Consider the following 21474-nt stretch of genomic DNA (forward strand, 5'->3'; position numbering starts at 1 on the left):
ATCAGGCCAGCTGACCCGAATTAAGCAAAGAGATATTCCATACCATATGACATCAGCTCAGATATAAGATAAGGGAGGTAGGAGGAACAGGAAGGCATTCATTATTTTACAATGTCTTCCAGAGCAATCACTACACATGCTGAAGCCCTGCTTCCCGGGAAGCAGCTGGACACTGCTCGCTGATGGGAAGTAGAGAATAAAAACCTTTTTCTTCTCTTTGTGTGTGTACAACCTTTTGCTTTTGCTTTAGTAAACTGCCTTATCTCAGCCTATGAGTCATTTTCCACCTTATTTTCTCTTCCCTGTTGTGCTAGTTTTGCCTTAATTGATTTGTGGTGAAAAGGGAAGAAGGAAGTCATTCTCTCTGAGAAGCTGCCAACAGCTTCCTCTGTGCTGGACAAAACCAATCAGTAACTAGTTTTGAATACTGACACCTTGTTAAACCACTAGAAAGCTGAACATGCCTCTGTGAACACACATGTTAAAAATTGAACAAACCCCAGGAAAGACTTTTTTTCTTCTGGCCTGGGAAGAGGTAAGCTGGTCCGGCTCCCTCCTTGCTGGGGGCCAGGCCGGGCGAGCCCTGCTGAGGGGTCAGGTCCCTTCTCGGGAAGCCCTCTGGGCCCTGTCCCGGGCTGAGCCCCAGCAGCTGCTGACATCCTGCCTCCAGTCTGGTTCACCCCCTCCCAGCACACCCCGGGTGGCCTGACAGGGCCAGGCCAGGCCCCAGCAGCTGCCAGGAAGATAAAAGAGAGGGGCCCAGCTGTGCGGCATGCTGCTGCTGAGATCCTAGCCGCTTCCCTCCCCAGTGCGGCCTCCAAAAAATCCTCTACCCTAAGCGGCTCCGGCCACTGCTACCAAGTCACCTTGCTGAGGGACTGTCCCAGCACCATGATAGATCATGCAGCTGAGACCAGGGGCAGCTCTGAAGCTGTGCAGAGTGGCCCCACAGCTGAAATTGAATGCAGCCAGAGACCCTGAGATCCTAACACAGCCTCAGCGCAACCTGAAATCCATCATCGTGACTGCTTCAGCCACCGTCTGGCAGAAACCATCAAGGACCCTCTGCAGGCCCTGGGTGAGATATTAACTCTTTCCTTGCACAGATAGAACTTGCAAAACACTGAATTATCTCTGAGTGAGAGAAAAGGACAGCTGTGGGAAGGCTGCATGAGATAAGAGGGACTTCACAAATGCCGATTCCCGGGCAGCTGCTATTTCTGGAAATTGAAGCCACAAGAGAACTGTTTCCTGTGGTGAAGTTTCCATGACATAGCAAAAGAGACTCCTCTCCCTAAAAGAATTGATGAAAGACTATTTTAGAGGTGGCACACTGACCTAAGTTCCAAGTTTTGTCTCTATACATTGTCTTTGGGAAGGGAAAGAAAGTTGTAAGGGGAGGAGAGGTGTTTTGAAAGTTTTATTCTGATTCTTATTAATTTTTTTCTCCTTCTTAGAGTTTTGTTAATAAAGTTTTTTCTACCCTTTAAGTCTGAGCCTGTTTTGCTCTTCTCCTAATCCTATCTCATGGCAGAAAAAGAGTAAATAATTCTAGTGGGCACTCAACCCACCACATTATTTGGTGCATTGGCTGGGAAACGAAAATTGGAGAACCAAAACCACTACACCTGTCCAGCTGACAAGGGGGAATGATAGAGTGGCTTGGTGGGTACCTGACATCCAGCCAAGGTCAACCCACCACATCATTGGTAGCTGAATTAGTTCAAGGAATTTTTTAATTGAAGGGTTTAGCACACTCTACTAGCTCAAGTTTTGCAACAATGCTTCTCCCAGGACACAAGGATGTTGAACAGATGGTGTGGGGCAGGCTTCCACTGCTTCCCTAGGACACAGCTGTTCAAAACATCAGGTGAAAAAGCAGGAGATGCTCTCTGAAGGTTTCACTGAAATTCCCTTCCAGCATGCAAGAGAAAGAATATTTTGGCAGCATATGGAACCCATACAGCTACATAATCCTCAGTCTGTGTCAATCTACTCACAGTGCTATAGCCTGTATATAGATTTAAAGTTCCATAATGCCTGCCATTTATAAACATTTTAAGATGCCTGTAAAACCAGTTCTTCATCACCCATAGCACTCTGACATGAGTAGTTTTCAGGACTGCTATAGCAGTATCTACCACAGCTGACAGTCTTCACTGAAGTTAACTCCAGAGGATCATGGGGTCTCAATGCCAGATGAGGTGGAGGTGCAGATGGGGCCTGGAGCCAGACCACAGATGTTGGCCTCTCCAGGCCCTGCTGGCTTGCTGCCTCTTGCAGCCCTCTGTGGGATGACTTACAGGTTCTCAGAGGCAGTCTTACACCAGCATTCACACATCACCCTGATCCAAGACATGTTAATGATAGGAACAAGAGAGATGCTGCAGATCAGTTCTGTTCAAGACCATAGGCTGCCACTTCCTCACGCATCTGGTCTCAGCTATGTCCTGAGGATACTCCAACACTGCTCAACACACAGGAGCCAAAACACAAAGTAGCACTTTGATAGTATCCATGCCTTTGAGCCCAAGCCAGTGATCACAGCTACAGATAATAACAGCTCACGTGAAGGACATTTCTTTTATAGCCAAATGAGATCCATTGGAGGCAGATTTCAGCAGCTCACTAACCATTCCAGGTATGCTAACTAGCAAGCCCTCACCATTTGAAGCAGTTTTGTCAAGAACACAACAAAAAACAGCAACATAGCATTTGAAGCTGCTGAATACCCAAGCACACGTTTATGTTGCTGGAACACTTTCCATAAAAAGGAAACTGCCTTGTTAGGATTCCAGCAGGCTTGTACAATCTTGTACAACCTAATATCTTTTTAGGGTGAAGTTACCCTTACTAATGTTAGATTATGTTCACAGACTATTCTAGTTTTATTAATAATTTTCATTAGTTTATCCAGTTTTTCCTTTAACCATCTCCTGGGAGATGATGACTAGAAGAAGCCATCATTGCACTCAGGAGAATTTCCTCATGTGATCAGGTCATCAGTATGTGAACAAGCAGATATTCAGCAATACAAGGATATAGGGGGAAGCAAGAATGTGAGAAGCTTCCCTCTTACAACAATCAATGTTACATGATTGGAAATTCAAGCAGGGCAGTACTGCATTAGAGCCTGGATGGGTAAAGGTGTCATGGGGCTTGATGAAATCAGTCCAAGGTTTTAGGGATTGCTGTAGTCAAGGGGGGAGCCTTTCCCCATGTTCATTCATGGTTTGAAGTAGACACAAAGAAAGCCTGCGGAAGACCTGTGATAAGAAAACAGAGCTGCACCAAACAGAGCATTTTTGAAAGACCTTTAACTCCTCAAAGTATTCAAGCAGTAGTCCTGGCAGGCTGATGTTTATCTAGGATATCCAAAAGTTTAGCAGGGATTTGATTGGCCTTCACTAAAAAATTGAGTTTTGAGCCAAAACAGGCCTTCAATTTTCAAATACAGCCATGAAATTTGGTAATTTTGAACCAATTGTATGAAATGAAATGAAATATGAAAAAATGAAATGAAATGAAATGATGCTGCTTCTCACCGTCTTTGCAGCAGCACTATTAAACTCTGTCTCAAGCTGCTGCTCACATGAGCTCTAACACAACAGCTCAACCAGGCTCCAGGAAAAACCTTAAAGGTCACTTGACAGATGAAAGCCCAGCAAAAAAACACAACATAGTCCATTCACACCAGATGCAGGGCAATGTATCTTATGCATCAGCAACAGCAGAGGTTACCCTGACCACTAAGCCCCTGAGCTAGTCCATCAGCAGAACACCACACCAACCTCATGGCAGCACTTCCTCTAGTGCTTTGGTCCATGACAGCTTTAAATCTCTTCAAGCAGCCCATGCTCAGCATCATGAAGAAAATGCTTTCAAGCTAGGGAGTGCTTCTTTCTAAAAAGCATTTATATAAAATCATTCTCTCTTGCCAGGAAAACCTTGATAAAAAAAGGGAGGACTGGACAGAGCAAACGTAGGTCTGATCAATGTGATTAACACTACGCAACTCCTTTATTTCGAGAGAAATGGCGTCTTTCATACACTTCTATATAGTTTACAGTTCAGATAGCTCAGTCATTGGCATACAGCGAGAGAAAGAATGCAAACACACATTATTTTAGTTACAATTAAGGTGGCCCAACACGTGCTTATTAACTACTTCACCCAGTGACCTTCAAACCTTAATACTTTTCCCAAACACCTTAAGAACTCTTTTTAACTGCGCCACAACCCTAAAGGAATTTTATCTGCGTCATGGTTCCAAGGCCCTGACAAGGCCTCAAACCAGGCCTTGACCAGGCCTCAGGTCAAGGTAGTTCAACATTCTGGCATAAATCATGACCTCCTACCCTGAGGAGATTAGCAACAATTCTCCTTCTGAACCTACTATATAGTTGTACCATGATCCAATCATGGACTTGATAGCCCCGTGTTACACTCTGAACATCACTCATACATGCACTGAACTAAAGGCCTCTTCAAATTGACTAGCAGACATTAAGTCAAAAGGTATCAGTTCACTCTGGTCCTAGGGTGGCAAGGCTGTGCATGACTCCTGAAAGTGGACTCCGGATCTGGTTCTTTCTGCAGTTGGAGCACCCCAAGTCCAAACCCCTTTATCATAGGCTGACTGCTGCAGGAGACTTTCCCCAACATTTCTTGTCTCATCACACAATTTTGTAGGATATACTCAAATTCAAAATGTACTTGAAAGGTGTACAAGCAACTAGTTGTCTAAGTATGCCAGTACAGCAACACTCCACACACCAGTTTAGGGGATCCAAGAATCCCCTAAAACTGCCAATGCTCATGACATGATGCTTCAGCTGGGGCTGCTTGCTGCACTTGCAGGTATGAGAAAGGCTCCATCCCTGTCTACAGAAACAACATTTCCTACAACATTTAGATTTAACTCTGCAACCATGAAGCTGGCATTTAAACACAAACAGCTAACTACTTTAGTTATGGCTAGAGATATTTAGTACCTTCAATACTTCCAGAAGTTTAAGGACATAGGAAACCTTTTCACATACCTGAGAAAAAAACATATTAACTTAAGAAACACTTTACCTCATAAATGTTGGGGTGCCACATTTTGGTCAGGAATCTGAAGGTAGGTGGTGAATATGGATAGTCGATAGGAAATTTAATGTGAGCCTGGAAAATAAAGCAAAATATTTTAATTATGAAACAGAACAAAGAAATCAACAAGCAACCATTGCAGTGAAAACATGGAAAAAATCCATTAAGTCCATTAAATAGTTTGTTTTATATATCAGTGCCCATGTGGACCCACAGTATACCACTACACAATTTCTTATGAGGAAAATACTAACTGAACCAGAAAATTCTAAACACCAGGCCTTACTTGGGCTGGTAACACTCAGAAAACAAGCCATAAGGCATTTACCAAGTCCCAATTCAAGCAGTACTATCCAACAACTGTTGTTCAACAGGATAAACTAGATTTGAAAAGCTAGAACTCAAGATATAATTGCACTCTTGCTAGGTTCAAAACACTTGCAGGATAAGAAGACTTGCTAAGGTGAAAAGACCTGTTCTACATTTGCCAGTGCAAAGGTTTTTAATTACTCTTTCTGTGTGGGAAAAAAAATTAAAAATTATTAAATACCTGTTCAATTGAGATCTAAAGGGTTGGGATTTTTTTGCCTTTCTTGTGCGAGTTAAACTGGTTGTCCTAGGGTGACTTTATGATGCTGTATTCTATTCCCTACTGTCTGCTTTATGCCAGATATAAGTCCTGTGCCTTTAAGCGAGCTCGAAGAGAGAAGGGAGGAAGTGGTGGAAATTCCTTTCGCTGCTTGCATTTAAAAACAGAGATAAAGGTCTTGATTTTTCTTCCTGCTCTCGGCCCTGCAGCAGGGAAGAGAGACAGAGAGTTCCTCTTTGCTTTTAGCTAGTTTTTCTAGTAGCTAAGGCAAAAAGGTTTTCATGAGACTGTGGCTTCTTCTTCTGGAACTGTTCAGCTTTTCTCCTGGAGCCCCCTCCAGCACCGCGCTGGCCTGGAATGCTGCATCCCAGCGCCAGAGAGAGACAAAGAAAGCCAAGCTGCACCCACAGTAGGCGACTCTGAATCACAGAAGGACTCTGAATTTACCATTTCTTCAAAGCAGTGATAGATTTTATTATTTCACATTATTCATTCTATTCATACCTGTGAACACTCTGCTTGTTAAATAAACAGTTCTTTTTTCCAAAGGAATTTTTTCTGAACTTTGTGTGGGGGAGAGGTTGCTGAAATCTGCCTTCTTCAGAGGAGACACCCTTTTGGGACGTTTCCTTCTAAATTTGTCTCAAACCAGGACACTGGTCCATCTACTTGTGTTCCTAATACTACATTTCTTGCCACCAAAAGCATTTTCCAAGTCTGAATACCATCTGTTTGTTTAAAAAATCAGCATAACTTGATGAACCCAATATTAATGGGCAATGACAGCAAAATTACCTTCCAGTGCCTCTGAGGTTAGTAGGCAGATGTAAGGCAAGACTCTCAGAGCCAAGTCAGTTGTGGGAAGACTGCAGAGATCCCAGCACTGAATATCAACTTCCTTGTGCTGTCCTGCGATTCACAGCAGTCAGAAGAGCCAGCCAGTAGGAAAGCAAGCTGCATCTGGTCTGATTAATGCCAAAAATGCTCCCCTCAAAGGAGGACTGGCAGACCACTTTCTGCATTGTGGAGCACAGATTCTTCCCTTGGCACTGCTCAATCCACCAAGAAAGTCCCACCAGTCTAATGTGCCATCTCCAGAGAAGCATCTCCTGGCACCTGCACCACAGCTAGGCTCACAATCAACTGAGAATACAAAAAGAGAGCCCAAAATCAGGTCACAAAGAATTAGAGCAGAATCCTGGGTCACCCTCTTCCACTTAAGCACCTAACCATGCAACTTGGATGCAGGGTGCTGACCTTGTTCAACAGGACAAGCTATGGGAAGTTTTATTCCTAGAAACAGGAGCAGGCAAACAGATTGGATTAGAGCCATTGAGAACCTGGCTACCGTTTTACTGACTGGCATATGCTTTTGCCTTGCAACCCAAATTTTATGAGGCCAGAGTGCCAGATACGCAGGAAAAGGTTTTTCTGTTCACCTTTATGAAACAAATTCAGAAGCTCATGTGGCTTTACAGTCTGTACATGCCTGCTCATGATACTGGGTATGTTACAGCAGCACTGAGTCCTTGCCTCAGTCATTTGCCACAGCACCCTCACAACCAAAAGATTTATGATCGGCATAAACAATCCTAGCCTACAGTTCAAGGTCAGTTACACAAATGGCATGGCTCCAAGAGCAGCAAGCGAATGCTTTTTGTCACCACGCCACCACAGGAGAGAGCGGCTATGGCAGAAAGGATATACCTAGCTCTACATGCCACCCTACAATGGGAGCAGGGCAAAACAGCAGAACACATTCACTTCAGCTCAAGTGTTTGCATTGTGTAAGCTGCAGACTCCTCCTGTGTGACAGCTAGTCTTTAGCTAAGACAAAATAAATCTGGTCAAGGCAAGTCCAGTTCAGCTGACCTGGCTTGTTCTACAAGTCCCTAGGTGAATAAGAGAGCTCATGCAAAGACCTCAGCCAATCATAGACAGTCCAGAGAGCAGACATATCACTGGTCAAGAAGCTGAGCAGGGCTAAGACTCAGACCAATCAGTGTCTAGATCTGGGAGTTTTGAACTCCCTATATAAGAGATTTCTGAACAATAAGGGTGTTTTTCTCATGATCAAGAGGACTCAAGTCATAATTTCTGTCTCCCAACATACTACTGTTGCATAATACTCCGGACCACTGGGGTTTTCCCAGGAAAGCCTGCTCCTGTGCTTACATGCAGTTTCACGAGATCCAACACATAATAAAACAACCCAAGGACTGAGATTAAAAGTGCAAGAGACAACAAAACTCAGAGTTGAGCTAACTGTAAGTTTTCTTGGCAGAACCTGTGTCTTCTACACAGGTATAGCTCCTAGGTGAACAAAAAAAAGATGCAGCAGCAGCCATGATTACAGGTCATTTTTTTCACTAAAAAGCCCAATTCTATGTTGAGACAAAAAGATCAAATTGGGCAATAAATTTTGGGTTTTTTTTTTAAGTAAAGCAGTAGCTCACAGAACCATTTACATCCCACAATTTCACTGATGTAAGGCAAAACAGCTATCTGAGCTTAATTCAGCCAGGCTACTAGGCACTAGAGAGTGTCAGAGTTTTAGGCCAGCTTGTTGTTAGGTCAGTTACAGTAAGACAAACAAATTTAGGAGAAGGAAAGATGCAACTCAGTCCCCTACCTACAAGTACCAAACCATTTCTGCATTCACTTTATGTTTAACTCCTCTAGCTGAGCTTAAACTGAAGAAATCTTATTTTGGTGTCCTGATTTTAGCTGCCTCCTCACCATAGCTCTTTGACACCACTGAACGCACTCAGTAGGCAAGGAGGTAGAGATGACAGTCATCAACCTGTCCCCCCTTCCCCAGTTTATCATGCTTATAGTCCCTAGAAAAAGAATAAACTCCCCTGATGTTATGCTCAACATGATACAAAAGGGTTAGTTCAATTTTTACTGTGCCTGTGAAACTTTTAGCAGAGAAACAAGGCCTGTGAAAGCTGTTTCCAGCAAGGACAGTTGGTAGATAAGAAGACATGCAGTGATAAACAAAACAAAGGACTGAATCTCTGGGAACATGGAGTGGGATTTATGATAATAGGTAAATTGTACTATGCATGTAGTGACTGTATATAAGTAACCCTCTTGTAGAATCATGTGTCCATGTTAGATTAGAATCCCCTGCATGCACCTCAGGCCTGAATAAATTATGCCCTCTTTAACACAATTTTAGTGTTGGAGCGTCTGATTCTGAAATTTCAGATATTTGGTAACAAATAGATCATCCTGGAAGAAGATTCAGCCCTTTATGGGCATTTACAGCTACTGCACAAGAACTTCAACTTTTAAGTTACACTATGACAAGTATTTTCAGAATATTGCTACCAGGACAGTCACTTTGGTTCTTCTTTTACTGCCTTACTTCCTGGCATCCTCATTAGTGCTTGTACTTCAGATTTGCTATTTTTCTTCTATTTGGATAGGGCAAAGCAATAGTGAAATCTATATATGTCAGAAAAACATAAGTCTTACTAGATACCATGCTATTTGACTGAAAATACAAACCTAAATGCTTCTACCTGAAACACAGGACTCCTTTAACATAAGCACCTTAACATATAAGCACCTTAATATAAAGTATAGATTAATAAAAATTAAGTGTTTAGCTTCTGCAGAACAAGCTGCTTTTGCAAGACAAGAAGCCTAGCCCTGGAAGGGGCTATGATGATAAGAGAATGCTAGATGCTATGCCTAAACTTAACTGCTTTTGAAAAAAACAAACCCAAGTGGACTAAGATGAAAAGAAAAAGGAATGCGAGCTAATGTGTCTGACTAACTGCTTTTTTGCAGAACAAGGGCTTAGCCCCTGTGGGCTAAGTGATAAGAAGGAAGAAGCATGCTAACTGCTGTTTTAATGACAAATAGGAGAGCTGTCACAAAGGGTAGAAAAATGTAATTTTTATATGCAATAGAGAATAGGAGCATAATCAATACACAATTAAAGATGAAGTATAGCTAATATAGCAAAGTGTGTAATAGTAAAATTGTGTATTAGCAAAATAGGCGTGATGAATGTATTAGATAAGAATAGCGCACTGTGTTTGTAACCCTAAGATAAGGAAACCATGTTGCAGACAGGTAAAAGATGTTATAAAAGAAAGGCCTTATAAAATATGGATTAGGCCCTGCTACTTTAGCTAAGTGCAGATAACTTGCAAGTTCTCATACAAAACAATCTTGGGTATGAAAAGTTCGTTAGCACAACAATCTATTCTTGTGGAGAAAAATAAGTGCACCTGCATAAAGATTAGATCTGTTCCATGAGAATCCGCAAAGGAAAAATGTAAACAACCTGAACCTTAGCATGTACACACAAATCACCTTCCAACCAATAAATGAAGTAGTAAGAAAACTACCAACCAAAGGGTGTTGCACATGAGATCTGTGAAAACTGTATAAAATTAGTTATGTAAATAAAGAATTGGCTTTCCCTGCATGAAAAAAATGGAGTCTTGGCTGACTTATTTCAACAAAACCATAAGTTATGTAAGACCCCAACCCTTATGACTGTAACTTTTAGATAAATGAATGAAATAAGGGCAGTTGCCAAACTCGTAAGCTTGTATAAATAACCTCTGTAAGATGAGCACAACGGACATGCATATGGAGGTGTGCTGTTAAACCCTGCATGCCGCATGCTCCCCCCAGCCAGGGCAATAAAGGTGTGCTTTATTTTACAGTACCTTACTATGGAGTAGATTCCTTTGAATCAACCAACCACTGAATCAAATCTTGATTCAGTCACTGTGAATAACTACTACAGTGACTTGACACATATATTAATATCATTTCCCTCTCAGCAGGGAGCACTAACAAAGGCAGGACTACATCCTAGCTTCAGCTGTCAAGAAATTCAGTAGTTATTCCAGCCTAGTCGTATATCTTTCTTTGTAACAGACATAACCAGGCTCCTCACTGTGCACATGGCCACTTCCCATAGCTGCATGCCTTGTGATGGCTCCTGACAGCATGCTGCTAACTACACCACACATTTAACACACAAGAAAACCAACAAGAACAGGAACTACTACTACCATCTAATCCCAAAAACTTCCCTTTAATGCTTCTAGTGCATCAAGCATACAAATCATCTAATGGATGCTCCTCTTCCACATTAAGCCTGGATTAGTGCATTCAGTATTAAATAATATGTGCCAGAAAAAGCATTCAGTAAGTACTAGCAGCCTGTTTCTTACATCAATGAGGTAGGTTTAAAGCACCTTGATATCGTGCAGTTTCAGAACCTGCAAAGCAGCATTATAGCTAGCCACACTGTGTTGTTGACTATTTGACAAAGTAAAAATGAATGTAGAACCAACACTGTTATATCAGCTTCAGCTATTATGACTTAGGTCCAAAGTAATTTCTTGTGCCAGAGCGGGGCACCTGGTGATTTAGTCCCAGATCTGGGTTCATTTCCCAGCAGCACCATAACAATATTTATTGACATTCATTGTGCTTTTAGAGAATTTGGTCCAAATCTCTGATCCAAGTTAGAAGATGAGTGACCAGATAAATCTTGTGAGTCCTGAAAACTCCCTTGATGCTGCAGTGGACATATGAACACTAACAGCAGCAAACCCCTATATTATCTGCACTGTTAAATAAGGAATTTAAATCAAAACCTGAATGTGAAGAGTGAACTAGGTCTCATAAAAAGGATGTGAAGCTTCTAAACAAGAAATAAAATAGAGCCACAAGTCAGTGGGGCAAAGATGAGTCAAGAAGCGAGGTTAACTTACAGAGACTGGTTTGACAAGCAGAAGTCCATTCTTTTTTCACAGTAATATCTTGTATACACTTCCTAATTTAGTTATCTGGGTCATTACTGATGCCTTAATGTGGGTCTGAGAGAATTTTAGCCTGCTTAGCATTACACATGACAGACCCCTGATTTCCTGGGGATGGCTGAACACCTGACTGTCCATGGGAAGCAGTGAACAAATTCCTTGGTTTGCTTTGCTTGAGTGTGCAGCTTTTGCTTTCCCTATTTAACTGCCTTTATCTCAACCCACGAGTTTTCTCACTTTTACCCCTCCAGTTCTGTCCCCGATCCCACTGGTGAGGGAGAGAGCAAGTAACTGCATGGGGCTTGGTTGCTGGCTGGGGTTAAACCATGACACTGTCCATGTAGCTATGTTCATAAAGCTGGGACATTAAGTCACTCAACTCAAACCAAAGCAGTAAGTCTGCAATATGAAAGTCAAAGTTACAGTAACACCTTTAAAGAAAGTGCTTTCACCCACATACTCATCTTGTTGCTCCTTAGATCTGAAATCAGGACTAACAATAGACATGAAGTGTGACGGTGGGTTGGTGAGTGCTAATGGTTATCCCTCATTGACATGTTATATGTAAATGTTGCATAGTTCATTACCTGTTACCCCTTTTTCTCCCTCTCCTTAGTACCACAAAGCAGTTACCTGTCAATCTTGTTGTTACATAGCATCTGGCCCTGCCAGTCACCCTGAGACCTCTCCCCGTGTCTAGAAGCTTCTAGGAAGAGTCCCGGGTGATTGGTTAGAGTCAGGGTTTCCCCCTCCTACAAGTTATATAATTGGTTATTGTATTGATTGATGCTCCCTGAGTCACGCCCTGAGTCCCTGTCATTGGTCCCCATGCTCTGCCCTCCCATGTGTTCCTTCCCCCCTTTAAAAACTGTTGCCCTCAGGTGCTCGAGGTCTCTCTGTCTCTCAATATCTCTGTTCAGAGCCTCGGCCCTGAGGTAGAATAAACCTCAGTTGCTGTTTCTTCGGAGAGTCCCGTCTCTTTTTTCACCTGCACCTTAGTAGTGGCTCTGCTTCACTGGCTCAAAGACCCCTGAGTTGCGGTGGTGCCAGGGCTGGCCGGAGCCAGCAACGACTGGGAGAAACCGCTATAATGAGGGATTTAGTACAGCCCTGTTAATCAGGTTTGCATTCAAGCTCTTATGATCTCATACATTCACATTCCTGTTGCCTGGGCCATCTCTCAAGGTATCCAAGTAAATAAAACTGCTCTGAACAAGCAGTGCCGAGAAACCAAACAAATTTTTTATAACATTACTCAAAAAGGATTTTTTTTTTTTAATATCGCCTCCCTTTTATAACCTAGAAATTCAGTCTGGAGGGGCTAGCCTTAATGACAGTAACTGCTCATGGCAGTGCTACTCATCTAGAGATTGAACTAGCCTGCAGAAGTCAGCTGCATTGTCATGGTTTAGGAATGGTACTCCCCAATTCAGTGCCCCCACTGAGACTCTCCCAAACCAGATGCCATTCTCCTCCCCCTTCCCATTCCAGGGATGGAGTTGAAAATCGGAGGCACAAAAGGTGAAAATCATGGGTTGAGATTAAAAAAAATTTACTGGAAACAGCAATGAGATAAGAAAACAAACAGTAATAGCAACAATACTAATGACAAAAACATACAAAGAGAGGGTGATTTGCATGCAAAATGCTCACCAAGCCCAGGACAATGAAAAACAATGGCAGACCCCAGGCAATGACATAAGGTTCTATCAATAACAATGTCTTGGCCATGCCCCCTCTGATGCCTCGAAAATAGAATAGATCTTCCCAACAAAGTTAGAGTGAATATAAAAACAAATCTTTACTTGAAAGCTTTCAGGTACACAATATGGCAAAAATTGAACATGGTATAGTAATTCTACAATTTTTATAATGTTAGTCAATTAATATACCTGTCATATACTGTCCAATTAAAAGGTTAGTTTGTTAGGTAATAATTCCTGGGGTCCTTCCCCACTGGAAGCAGTCCAGAGGTTTCTTTTGCCCCACTTTTCTTATGTCTGGTCCAGATTCTGGCTGGAAAACAGAACATCCTTGTAGTTGGTTCTCTTCTTGGAATAAGACTAAACAATATTTAGGAATGTGTTTAGAAGGTTAGCTTATTGTTCCTAAATGTAGGGAAGAAAGAAAGGAAAAATACTAGAAGCTACAGTCATCCTTTAGCAACCTACAAAGATACAAATATATGAAAAATATAAAAAGCTAAACATCTTAGGCATCACTTCCCACTGATCTGGGCTGGAAGCAGGACACGCATTTAAGATCTCAAGCAGTTCAGCAGTTAGAGAAGATATTTCCTTCTTGCACTGCATTTTACTACAAGGACGGTCCATGGTATTGTCCAGTTAATTGTTCTGCTCAGTTTGAACAATGCAACAACCCCTCTGGCTCTGCCTAGAAACATGCATTGTCAGTGTGAAGCACTGATTTAGAAGAATTAAAGACTTTAGTTAAAATAAATATTGCTGAGATAAAGTAGCTAAACTTCCCTTTTGTTAACAGAAGCCAGACTGAAGGAACTGATAAATCATAGAAGAAACTGATAAATCATGGAAGCTGTCAAACTAGGCTTTTGCATCCTGAATAATCAATAGACCCCATGAATACAATACAATCATAAATCAAACAGTCCTGAAAAAAAACAGGATTTAGCTGTCACGAACACTAAAGGTTAAAAAGTCAAGGGAGGAAGACCCATCTTACTTCATCATTTTGGGACCCCACCCCATAAAAAAGACCACCGACCCATTTCAAAGAACAAACTACGCATGCTTAATGACTTTTTGGACTAATTGCAATATGAAGCTGGGAATGGGATGTACCAGAGTTATGAATATGCATTTGTGTTTTGGGTATTCAATACTCCTGTACATAAAAAGACCCTGTGATCATCTGTAAATTGCGCGTGTGTATTTGGGAGCTATCCCTGCAGGCTGCCCTGCGTCGTAATAAACATACATTTTCTAACTTTAAACTGTTAGAGAGTCTTTGTCCGTCATAGTTGGATATTGGTATTAGATCAATATCCATAGTTTTTTTTAATAATTCAACTGCTCTCAAATCAGGAAGAGTCCAGCTTCAGACGAGGCAGCTGTAATGCTCTTTTCTGGAGAGCTCGCTGGGGACAGAAAGCTGGAGACAAGGCTGAATGCTGAATAAGAAGTTTCCCTTAGGCAGAGGCCACCTGAACACTCCTGAAGCTGTTTATCTCCCTGGTTACACAAGCAAGCACAGTCTCACCAGCACAGGGCCAGGAGATGCACCGGTCAGTCCTGTAGTGCCCATGTGTGATAGATATAGAATATAAATTCGCATATAAAATTGTTGTATTAAAAAGCGTGGACTATTAAAAAAGAGAAAAAGCTACCAGGGACATCTCAACAGTTCCCGGACCCGTTTTGCATCTGTGGAGTACCTCATTTGCAACAGAAACAGCATGGTCTGGCCGGAGAATGGCTCCTGCATCTAGGAGGAATGTCTACTTTACATATACTTAAGAGCCTGATATCCATCTTGGACGGTACCTGCACCCTGAGAGAGAATTCAGAACTCATGGGAAACCAAAGCTCAGAGTCATATGAATAAATCAGATTTTTCATCTGAACCCCAAAGAAGGGGGTTCAGGAAAACTTTTGGGACTTACAAGAAATCCTTTCAAACCAAGCCCAGGAATACAAGAAACACATGAATATTCAGACTGACTCAATAATCGTAGCCTCCAGACAAAAAAACTGTATAAAGACTGTACACCAATACCCAGCATTGGTGTGATAAAAATAAAATTTAACAGTAAAAAGCCACCTCAGTGGCACGTGGCACCTTTCCTCCCAGACCACCTTAAAAACAGGGAGCCCGTTCCCGTAGAGAAACTCTCGGGCGCCGCGCCCCCCCATCCCAGGTCGGAGACGGGGCGGGGGAGCCGCGGCGGAGCCGCCGGCTCTGCCACCGACAGGGAGAGAGGAGAGAGCCGGCCGTCCCGTCCCCACCCCGGTTCGCCGTGGAAAAGCCCCTCCCCAGCCCCGTCCGCGGCCGGGAGCCGGCGGGGGGGAAAACCCAGGGTCTGCGGAGCCGCCCGCAGCTGCCATGCTCCCCGGCCGTCCAGCCCACGGAGCCGCCCGCAGTCAGCCGCCGCCGGTTCGGCGTGGAGAAACCCCGGCCGCGCCCCCCCGGTTCGGCGCGGAGAAGAGCCCCGGCCGCCCCGTCTGCCCGCAGCTGCCATGCTCCCCGTACGGGCCGCCGCAGCTGCACCGTTTCAAAAGAAAGAAACCCACGCCTGCCACGTGCCACGTTCCACCTCCCACCGCACAAGCCCCGGCCCAAACCCCCACAACGTTGCCGCCGCTGTGAAGCAGCGTGAGACCGAAATGCCATTGCTGCGGCAAAACTACCACGCGGCTGCAAAGAGCTCCAAGCGCCCGCCTCGGCTAATCCCGCATGCAAATTAAGGACTCCGAGAGCGTCTCGGGATGAAATCTAACATAAAAAACCCCTTATCAAATAAAAACCAAGTAAAATTAAAACGGATAAGAACTAATGCTCAGCCGTGTGGACCCTAGAGAATCAGAAGAGCTAATTTCTCCGGTTTTGCTTACTAGCCGTAAGTTAAAAAGACCAAACCAGAGATGAGACCACAGGAGAAAACAAAGAACTGTCAGGACTCTGGGATTGTTCCCAGCGAGGGTCGGTCCTCCAACTCTGTTGAATTGCCTGCAGCAGAGCTGAAAAGGACCCTCCTCCTCCACGGCGACCACGGGCAGCCAAAAACCCCTCGAGCAAATATTAATAAGAGCTGATTAATAAAGGCGTTTATGGAGATTAATATTTTCTCCGCCCATTTTTATTCATAACAGGTGGGCACGGTCAGATTAGCACCATTGTTGCTGCTGGCCTGTCCACCCAACATCGATGTTGTTTTTTATTGTGGTTTTTGCAATCCAACCTCGGTAAATTGTTAAATAAATTCTTTTATTTTGAATTGGCTCTTAATCATTTATAACAGATTGGTGCCGTGACTCGGATCAACAAAATCCCTTTGTGTGGGGGGCGCCCCACTGAGTTTCGGTGGCCCGTATGGGAAGACCCTGTAGCAACTGTTGAACCACGAACCAAAAACTAAATCAAACGCCACAATAAAAGGGAGATTCTGGATCCAAGGAAAGAACTCAGGAAAGGCTTGGGAGAAGTCTTTCAGAGCCACGGCTAAAGCTTTTCACTCGTAAAATTTCTCCGTGCACGAAGACTCCACGCAAGAAATGGCTGTAAGTATTGCTAGTTGAGTGAGGGTGATTGGGTGAGTGAGATGAGACATGACCTGGCCACGACCCCAGTGTGGACCTGAGGGCCACAGTTCCAAAACTCCTACGAGGGATTTGGTTGGCCAAGGGGAAACGAGTCAGAGAAAACTCATTTCACTCATCAAACCCAGGCTTGGGGGAGCCTTGGGAACCAATCACAGGAAAGCTAAAAGATAAGGATATGTTCCTTTGAGTTCGGGAAATTGGTAAACCTTTTAGCTACGGGCTTGGTGAGAGCCCAGGACGCAAAACGGAGATCCATCGCTGGCCAAAAAATTCACAGCTCAGCTCGCTGAAAGGGTGAGTAATCCAGCAAAAGCCGAACCTGCTTTGTGACAAAACAGTTTGGGAAATGATCCCAGTTCTTATCGGAAGCTAAAAAGGGACTCAGCACAAGATCCATAAGAGGTAAGCAAGTTTTTTTTAAAGTTTAAAAGCCTCAAAAGAGGTGCTAAAGAATGTGCTGTTTAGGTGTATAAAGAAGTAAATAGCTATGAGGCTGCTGATTTTTTTTCGTCTTTATGTAAGAAAAGTATATGTAACAAAAAGTGTATGTTTTTGCGGTCATGTTTGTGTTAATTTCTTGTGCTGTGAGAGGAGGTTCGAGCCACACACACACCACCACCCCCCCTCCCTCCCCCCCCGCCAGAGCAAGCCTCGGTGTCCCACTCTGTCCCGCTCTCCCCACCTCCGGCAGGCTCGGTGCCTCTGCCGCCCCGGGCCGCCCCGTCCCCGGAGCCAAGCCGCACGGGCCGAGCCGAGCCCGGAGATTTCTCCCAGCCCCCACCAGTGGGAAGAAAGAGGGGGGCTGGGCACAGCCCTCTCCTAGACTGCGGCTTCTGTTTTGGTTTAGTTTTTCTTTTTCTCAGGCAGCCCGTCTCCTACCCTGAAGGGCAAACACCCCTGCTAACTCAGGCGCTGTTCTAACAGCTGCTCCGTTTGCCCCCGAGCTGCCAGGGGCTCTGTCACACCCAAGTCTCAGTTGCCTTGCCTGCTGCGTCCGTGGCAGGGCTGTCAGATGCCCCAGGGGGGGCCATCTGGCTTTCGTCAAGAGACCCCTGTCCACACCACAAGAGGCAAATAGCCTGTTAATCCTAGCTAGTGGTAAGTTTGGCATATTCAAGAAGAAATAGAGGATTAAAACAAGTCATTGATGATTTAATCAAAAAGGGAACTTTAGAGCCTTGTATGTCGAGGCACAACACACCTATCCTGGCGGTCAGAAAAACAGATGGAAGTTACAGGTTGGTGCAAGACCTCCGAGCAGTAAATAAAAGGACAAGAACAAAATTTCCTGTAGTGGCCAATTCCTACACCCTTCTGAATAGGGTCTCCCCGGAGGATGTCTGGTATAGTGTAATAGACCTTAAGGATGATAAAAATGAAAATTAGAAATCTTGAAGGTTTAAAAAGTTGAAACCCTTGATTGTCATAGAATAAGTGTATTAATATTTTAAAATGTAATAATTGTAAATTGTAATGTAACAGTAAAGAGCCACCTCCATGGTCCCCCTGAAGGGAGCAGTGAGGGGGGGGCTGCCTGGTCGCTAGAGGCTGCCCGCAGGCCCCCCTCTGACGCCGGAGTGGACTGCCCGCTGCCTTGAGAGAACTTGCACCTCCCCCCCCCCACACCACGGAACGAGCTGCCCTCCACCTTAAGAAAACCTGCACAGACCCCGGAGTGGGCTCGCCCGTCGCTTCGGAGAAGCCTCCAACCCCCATGAAATGCCGGCTGCCCGCGCCTTCCCCGGGCCGCCGCCGGACCGCCGTCGCCACCGGCGGCAGCGCGGCTCTACTGATGGGGCGGCCTGCCCCACCCCGGCCCGCTCCAAAAAGGACCCGCTCTCCGAGTCACGGCGGATAGCCGCCGAGACGCCGGCATGCCGCCCCCCCCCCCCCCCCCCCCCGAGCATCTGCTTGCCTCAGGCCGGTGCGGCCCAGCTCCCAGAGCCCGTAAAACCGCCGCCCATGGCACGAGCTGCCGAACCAGCCCGAGCCCAGCGCGAAGAACCCCCGTGGCTCCTAGCACGCCGCCGCCGGCATGGCTCGGCCGACGGGGTGGCCCCCACCCTGGCCTGGCCCGCTCCAAAAGGACCCGCTCCCCGAGCCGCGGCGGATAGCCGCCGAAGCGCCGCCACCGGCGCCTCCCCCCCTCACCATCGAGCCCGCGGGACCTCCGAGACACCCCCTCTCCATGTAGCGTGGCCATCTCGCTGATGTTTGTTGCGAAATGCCATGAGGCTGCTGCAGCCCCTGCCCCTCCGGGGCAACCCTCTAGGACATGCAAATTAGAAATCCCAAATGCATTCTGGGACCCTTTTTAACACCAAAAACCCCCTTTAAGATAAATCTAAGTAAGATTTAAACCCACAAAAACCAGTACTAAGCTGTACATACCCTAGAGCATCAATAGAGCTAATTAATACAATTTTTGTAACTCGCTGTAACCTAAAAATACCAAAAGAAAGGTGAGACCCTGAGGCAAAGAAGCGGAAATCAGAACTCCTTGGAGACTCCCGGCGAGGGAAGAGTTCTCCAGCTCTGCTGAAACTTCCTGCTGCAGAGCTGACCAGGACCCTCCTCCTCAAGGGCGAACCCGGTTGCAAGATCCCTCGAGCCACCCTTGTAAAAGCTGATTAATAAAGGCATTTTAAGGAGAAAAATATTATCTCCACCCATTTTTAACAAGGATGCCTTTTGGACTTGTCCTCTAGCTGAGGAAAGTAGGGATTATTTTGCTTTTCAATGGGAAGACCCTATAACCAACAGAAATATGCAGCTTAGATGGACATCTTTACCTCAGGGCTTTGTGGATTCTCCTAACCTCTTTAGACAGGCTCTAGCACAACTATAAGGTCAGTTTACACCAGTGGAAGAGACTAAGTTGTTGCAGTATGTGGATGATTTGCTGGTGGCCGGCCCAAAAGAGGAAAAAGTTAGAGAGTGTACTATCTCATTGTTGAATTTTCTGGGAGAGAAGGGATTGAAAGTTTCCAAATCAAAGTTACAATTTGCTGAATCAGAGGTAAGGTATTTGGGACAATGGATATCAAAAGGTAAAAAGAAATTAGATCCCGAGAGGGTAGCAGGAATTATAGCCCTGCCCCCTCCAAAAACAAAAAAAGAAATCAGGCAAATTTTGGGGTTACTGGGATACTGCAGACAATGGATTGAAGAATATAGTAAAAAAAGTAAAGTTTCTCTATGAAAGGCTGAACACAGACAGGGTGAAGTGGATTGAACAAGACGAAATGGAATTTAAAAGATTGAAGAAGGCACTGATGACTGCTCCTGTATTAAGCTTGTCTGATGTAAAAAGGCAGTTTCAGTTGTTTGTGGATGTTAGCAACCACATGGCTCATGGAGTTATGACTCAGGACTGGGCAGGGGCCAAGAAACCTGTGGGGTATGTCTCTAAGCTTCTAGATCCAGTAAAGTCGAGGATGGCCCACCTGCTTACAGGCCATTGTAGCAGTGGCTCTACTAGTAGAAGAGGCCAAAAAGGTAACCTTTGGGGCTCCTCTGGTAGTATACTCACCACATAATGTAAGGAGCATTCTACAACAAAAAGCGGATAAATGGCTCACAGATGCTAGACTCCTGAAATATGAGGCTATCTTGGTACACTCACATGGTCTGGAACTTAGGACCACAGCGGCCCAAAATCCAGCTCAATTTTTATTTGGGGAAGCTCTGGGAAAAATTTCTCACCACTGCACCGAAATGGTGGAACTGCAGATGAAAGTAAGACCAGATCTGGGAGAGGAAAAATTGAAAGAAGGAGAAAAATGGTTTGTAGATGGATCCACAAGAGTAATAGAGAGAAAAAGAAAATCAGGATATGCCATAATAGGTGGCATATCCTGGGAAGTAGTAGAATCAGGGCCTCTGAATACAAATTGGTCTGCTCAGGCCTGTGAATTGTTCGCTATGCTGAGAGCACTCAAAAGGTTGAAAGGAAAAAGGGGCACCATCTTCACTGACTTGAAATATGCTTATGGGGTTGCACATACTTTTGGAAAATATGAGAGGAGAAATGCTTAATTAACACACGAGGACGAGGGTTATTTCATGAGGAAATAATAAAGCAAATCCTGGAAGCCATCAGAGGACCGGAGGAAATATCCATTGTCCATGTCAAGGGGCATCAGGTAGGAATGCAATTTCAGACCAAGGGTAATAATTTGGCAGATAAGGAAGCAAAAAGGGCAGCATTACTCACGGTGAGTACACCTGAGATGGAGGAAGAGGGGACCCTGGAGTATCCCCCACACCCTTCTCAAAAAGAAATTGAACAGTTTAGGAAAATAGGGGGTAAGCTAGAAAAAAGGAGGTGGAGATTACCTGATGGAAGAGAACTGGTATCAAAAGATTATACCAGAAAAAATTCTAAAAAGGTTACACCAGCAAACACACTGGGGGGCGCAGGCTTTAGCAGAACACTTTCTAAATTTTTTTGGATGCAAAGGAATTTATGAATTGGCTAAGCAAGAAGTATATGGGTGTATGACTTGCCAAAGGGTCAATCGAGCAAGGTCCAGACAAGCAATTTCAAGGAGGCCCCCAATCGCATATCGACCGTTTGAAAGGATCCAAGTGGATTTCACTGACCTACCAAAAGTAGGGAGATACAAATTTTTGCTAGTGGTTGTAGATAAATTGACTCACTGGGTAGAGGCCTACCCCAGAGCTAGAGCCA

General features: G+C 44.6%; 1 protein-coding gene across 1 annotated transcript in view; it reads right to left on the reverse strand.

Moving 5' to 3' along the window:
* Nucleotides 1–21474, reverse strand: part of LOC310922318 (ubiquitin-conjugating enzyme E2 R2) — a 177489-nt gene that overhangs the window by 37970 nt on the left and 118045 nt on the right. The window contains exon 2 of the mRNA XM_083882785.1: nt 5080–5166. Within this exon, the coding sequence (XP_083738911.1) occupies nt 5080–5166 (87 nt within the window). The remainder of the gene's footprint in view (nt 1–5079; nt 5167–21474) is intronic.

The sequence above is a fragment of the Zosterops lateralis genome (genome assembly GCF_965231275.1).
Source record: "Zosterops lateralis genome assembly, chromosome: W".
NCBI classification, from domain to species: domain Eukaryota; kingdom Metazoa; phylum Chordata; class Aves; order Passeriformes; family Zosteropidae; genus Zosterops; species Zosterops lateralis.